The 6,000-nt window shown below is 49.5% G+C and overlaps 1 protein-coding gene across 1 annotated transcript in view; it reads left to right on the top strand.

The window, feature by feature from the left end:
* Positions 1-6,000, top strand: part of LOC135565162 (palmitoyltransferase ZDHHC1-like) — a 61,600-nt gene that overhangs the window by 41,949 nt on the left and 13,651 nt on the right. Inside the window, exon 4 of the mRNA XM_065011222.1 lies at positions 4,902-4,993. Coding sequence (XP_064867294.1) covers positions 4,902-4,993 — 92 coding nt within the window. The remainder of the gene's footprint in view (positions 1-4,901; positions 4,994-6,000) is intronic.

Here is a 6,000-nt window from a genome sequence, read left to right as displayed (position 1 = left end):
CATACTGACCTCCCTCGGCCTCCCGGCTGACTACACCACTAGGACAGTAGTACATACTGACCTCCCTCGGCTGACTACACCACTAGGACAGTAGTACACACTGACCTCCCTGGGCTGACTACACCACTAGGATAGTGGTACATACTGACCTCCCTCGGCCCCCTCGGCTGACTACACCACTAGGATAGTGGTACATACCAACCTCCCTCGGCTGACTACACCACTAGGACAGTAGTACATTCTGACCTCCCTCGGCTGACTACACCACTAGGACAGTAGTACATTCTGACCTCCCTCGGCTGACTACACCACTAGGACAGTGGTACATACCAACCTCCCTCGGCTGACTACACCACTAGGACAGTAGTACATTCTGAGCTCCCTCGGCTGACTACACCACTAGGACAGTAGTACATTCTGACCTCCCTTGGCTGACTACACCACTAGGACAGTAGTACATTCTGACCTCCCTCGGCTGACTACACCACTAGGACAGTGGTACATACCGACCTCCCTCGGCTGACTACACCACTAGGACAGTGGTACATACCGACCTCCCTCGGCCCCCCCTGGTTTCACACCTGTCCTGATAGTTACTGACCCTGGCTTCACACCTGTCCTGATATAATACTGACCCTGATTTCACACCTGTCCTGATAGTTACTGACCCTGACTTTACACCTGTCCTGATAGTTACTGACCCTGACTTTACACCTGTCCTGATATAATACTGACTCTGACTTTACACCTGTCCTGATAGTTACTGACCCTGACTTTACACCTGTCCTGATAGTTACTGACCCTGACTTCACACCTGTCCTGATATAATACTGACTCTGACTTTACACCTGTCCTGATAGTTACTGACCCTGACTTTACACCTGTCCTGATAGTTACTGACCCTGACTTCACACCTGTCCTGATATAATACTGACCCTGACTTTACACCTGTCCTGATAGTTACTGACCCTTTATTTATTTTTATTTTTTTTAACCTTTATTTAACTAGGCAAGTCAGTTAAGAACATATTCTTATTTTCAATGACGGCCTAGGAACAGTGGGGTTAACTGCCTGTTCATGGTCAGAAAGACAGATTTGTACCTTGTCAGCTCGGGGGTTTGAACTCGCAACCTTCCGGTTACTAGTCCAACGCTCTAACCACTAGGCTACCCTGCCGACCCTGACTTTACACCTGTCCTGATAGTTACTGACTCTGACTTCACACAGACACGCCCGTCCACAATCACACCGTCAAATGCAGACTTACAAGTCCTTACACACACACACACACACACACCTCCCTGCCCTGTGATCGTTGGCTGCTCTCTCAATCTGGGCTGCTTGCTGGGTTTGGGTAACCATGGTGACGCTCTGTTAGGCTTGGCCTGGGTTGTCTGGCTGTGACCAAAACCCAGCAGCTGATGGGACGAACATCGACCCACCAGCTGCACCTGGCACACTCACAAAGAAACCCGTCGTGCAACACACACACACACACACACACACAGTAGTCCCGTCAAACCACAGCTCTGGCCCCGGCCCAGTCCACATGGGCTCTGGTTGAAAGTAGTGTACTATATAGAGAATAGGGCTCTGGTCTATAGTAGTACCACTATATAGGGAATAGGGCTCTGGTCTATAGTAGTACCACTATATAGGGAATAGGGATCTGGTCTATAGTAGTACCACTATATAGGGAATAGGGCTCTGGTCTATAGTAGTACCACTATATAGGAATAGGGCTCTGGTCTATAGTAGTACCACTATATAGGAATAGGGCTCTGGTCTATAGTAGTACCACTATATAGGGAATAGGGCTCTGGTCTATAGTAGTACCACTATATAGGGAATAGGGCTCTGGTTGAAAGTAGTGCCACTATATAGGGGATAGGGTGCCATTTGGGACAAAGGCTCTCTGTCTAACCGAACTATAACCCACCTTATAAAACACAGTGCTCTCCTATAACTCACAGCAGGCTGACAAAACCACACGGATTCCTCATAACCAATACTAAGCTGAGCCCTGAGGCTCAGTGAAACCTCACCTCACCCAGAATCTAACCACCTCACTGAAACCTCACCCAGACCCTAACCACTTCACTGAAACCTCACCTCACCCAGACTCTAACCATCTCACTGAAACCTCACCTCACCCAGACTCTAACCACCTCACTGAAACCTCACCCAGACTCTAACCATCTCACTGAAACCTCACCCAGACTCTAACCATCTCACTGAAACCTCACCCAGACTCTAACCACCTCACTGAAACCTCACCCAGACCCTTAGCACCTCACTGAAACCTCACCCAGACCCTAACCACCTCACTGAAACCTCACCCAGACTCTAACCACCTCACTGAAACCTCACCCAGACTCTAACCATCTCACTGAAACCTCACCTCACCCAGACTCTAACCATCTCACTGAAACCTCACCCATACTCTAACCATCTCACTGAAACCTCACCCAGACTCTAACCACCTCACTGAAACCTCACCCAGACTCTAACCACCTCACTGAAACCTCACCCAGACTCTAACCATCTCACTGAAACCTCACCCAGACTCTAACCATCTCACTGAAACCTCACCTCACCCAGACTCTAACCACCTCACTGAAACCTCACCTCACCCAGACTCTAACCATCTCACTGAAACCTCACCCAGACTCTAACCACCTCACTGAAACCTCACCCAGACTCTAACCATCTCACTGAAACCTCACCCAGACTCTAACCATCTCACTGAAACCTCACCCAGACTCTAACCATCTCACTGAAACCTCACCTCACCCAGACTCTAACCATCTCACTGAAACCTCACCCAGACTCTAACAACCTCACTGAAACCTCACCTCACCCAGACTCTAACCATCTCACTGAAACCTCACCCTGCCAGACAGACCCTGTTCCTGACACAAGCTGAACACAAGCTGATACCAACTCCCTTCTAGTAGCACTTACTAATACTAATCCTGACCAGACTCTGGTTCTACACTGGTAGTTACCAGAACAAGTTAGTACCCTGACCAGACTCTGGTTCTACACTGGTAGTTACCAGAACAAGTTAGTACCCTGACTGGTTCTACACGGGTAGTTACCAGAACAAGTCTGTCTGTCTGTCTGTCTGTCTGTTCCATCACTACAGGGTGCTGTCTGTCTGTTCCATCACTACAGGGTGCTGTCTGTCTGTCTGTCTGTCTGTTCCATCACTACAGGGTGCTGTCTGTCTGTCTGTTCCATCACTACAGGGTGCTGTCTGTCTGTCTGTCTGTCTGTTCCATCACTACAGGGTGCTGTCTGTCTGTCTGTCTGTCTGTTTGTTCCATCACTACAGGGTGCTGTCTGTCTGTCTGTCTGTCTGTCTGTCTGTCTGTTTGTTCCATCACTACAGGGTGCTGTATGTCTGTCTGTCTGTCTGTCTGTCTGTCTGTCTGTCTGTCTGTCTGTTCCATCACTACAGGGTGCTGTCTGTCTGTCTGTCTGTTCCATCACTACAGGGTGCTGTCTGTCTGTTCCATCACTACAGGGTGCTGTCTGTCTGTTCCATCACTACAGGGTGCTGTCTGTCTGTCTGTTCCATCACTACAGGGTGCTGTCTGTCTGTCTGTTCCATCACTACAGGGTGCTGTCTGTCTGTCTGTCTGTTCCATCACTACAGGGTGCTGTCTGTCTGTTCCATCACTACAGGGTGCTGTCTGTCTGTTCCATCACTACAGGGTGCTGTCTGTCTGTTCCATCACTACAGGGTGCTGTCTGTCTGTCTGTTCCATCACTACAGGGTGCTGTCTGTCTGTCTGTTCCATCACTACAGGGTGCTGTCTGTCTGTCTGTTCCATCACTACAGGGTGTTGTCTGTCTGTCTGATCCATCACTACAGGGTGCTGTCTGTCTGTCTGTCTGTCTGTTCCATCACTACAGGGTGCTGTCTGTCTGTTCCATCACTACAGGGTGCTGTCTGTCTGTCTGTCTGTTTGTTCCATCACTACAGGGTGCTGTCTGTCTGTCTGTCTGTCTGTCTGTCTGTCTGTCTGTTCCATCACTACAGGGTGCTGTCTGTCTGTCTGTTCCATCACTACAGGGTGCTGTCTGTCTGTCTGTCTGTCTGTTCCATCACTACAGGGTGCTGTCTGTCTGTTCCATCACTACAGGGTGCTGTCTGTCTGTTCCATCACTACAGGGTGCTGTCTGTCTGTTCCATCACTACAGGGTGCTGTCTGTCTGTCTGTCTGTCTGTTCCATCACTACAGGGTGCTGTCTGTTTGTTCCATCACTACAGGGTGCTGTCTGTCTGTCTGTTCCATCACTACAGGGTGCTGTCTGTCTGTCTGTTCCATCACTACAGGGTGCTGTCTGTCTGTCTGATCCATCACTACAGGGTGCTGTCTGTCTGTTCCATCACTACAGGGTGCTGTCTGTCTGTCTGTCTGTTCCATCACTACAGGGTGCTGTCTGTCTGTTCCATCACTACAGGGTGCTGTCTGTCTGTCTGTCTGTCTGATCCATCACTACAGGGTGCTGTCTGTCTGTTCCATCACTACAGGGTGCTGTCTGTCTGTCTGTTCCATCTGGACTGGCTCAGGTCTCTTCAGTTCCTCCTGGACTCTTGTCCAGTCAGTGATGCCCTCATTTAGCCATTGCACTCCATTCTCTCTCTTTAACTCTCCCTACCTCTCCCTCTCTCTCTCCCCCTCTCTCTCTCTTTAACTCTCCCTACCTCTCCCTCTCTCTCTCCCTCCTTCTCCCTACCTCTCTCTACCTCTTTCTTTCTCTCCTTCTCCCTACCCCTCTCTCTTTCTCTCTCTCTCTCCCTCCTTCTCCCTACCTCTCTCTCTCTTTAACTCGCCCTACCTCTCTCTCTTTAACTCGCCCTACCTCTCTCTCTCTCCCTCCATCTCAGGATGTAAGCTACTCGGGGACTCTGGGCTATACCAACCCTGAGATGGAGGTGGAGGATCCTACCACCATGGCTGCAGCGCGGGGGGGGCTAGAGTGAGTTGTTATTCTGTTCTCTTGTAGTTAAAGTTGCAAAATTCCACTAACTTTCCCATAATTCCCCTGCTGGTTTTCCAGGAGGACTCCTGAATTTCCTGCGTATTCCTCCTGACAGAGATTTTCTAGAAAACCTGAGAATTTGGGGAAAGTTACCAGAATGTGGCAACCCCGTGGCGGTGCTGAATGGTAATGTCCTCCTTTAACTGGCTGCTGGGGGTTTCATCCACACGCCTCAGTCCCTCCGGTGCCTTGGACAGCCTTTAGTGTGTTTAGTAGTAGTAGACTACTGTTGTAGTGGGTGTTGTAACTAAGGCACAGTGAGAGGTGACTGTTGTAGTGGGTGTTGTAACTAAGGCACAGTGAGAGGTGACTGTTGTAGTGGGTGTTGTAACTAAGGCACAGTGAGAGGTGACTGTTGTAGTGGGTGTTGTAACTAAGGCACAGTGAGAGGTGACTGTTGTAACTAAGGCACAGTGAGACTGTTGTAGTGGGTGTTGTAACTAAGGCACAGTGAGAGGTGACTGTTGTAGTGGGTGTTGTAACTAAGGCACAGTGAGAGGTGACTGTTGTAGTGGGTGTTGTAACTAAGGCACAGTGAGAGGTGACTGTTGTAGTGGGACTGTTGTAAACTAAGGCACAGTGAGAGGTGACTGTTGTAGTGGGTGTTGTAACTAAGGCACAGTGAGAGGTGACTGTTGTAGTGGGTGTTGTAACTAAGGCACAGTGAGAGGTGACTGTTGTAGTGTGGGTGTTGTAACTAAGGCACAGTGAGAGGTGACTGTTGTAGTGGGTGTTTTAACTAAGGCACAGTGAGAGGTGACTGTTGTAGTGGGTGTTGTAACTAAGGCACAGTGAGAGGTGACTGTTGTAGTGGGTGTTGTAACTAAGGCACAGTGAGAGGTGACTGTTGTAGTGGGTGTTGTAACTAAGGCACAGTGAGAGGTGACTGTTGTAGTGTGGGTGTTGTAACTAAGGCACAGTGAGAGGTGACTGTTGTAGTGGGT

This window comes from Oncorhynchus nerka, linkage group LG27 (genome assembly GCF_034236695.1).
Source record: "Oncorhynchus nerka isolate Pitt River linkage group LG27, Oner_Uvic_2.0, whole genome shotgun sequence".
Taxonomy (NCBI): domain Eukaryota; kingdom Metazoa; phylum Chordata; class Actinopteri; order Salmoniformes; family Salmonidae; genus Oncorhynchus; species Oncorhynchus nerka.
This window is presented reverse-complemented; position numbering and strand designations above follow the sequence as displayed.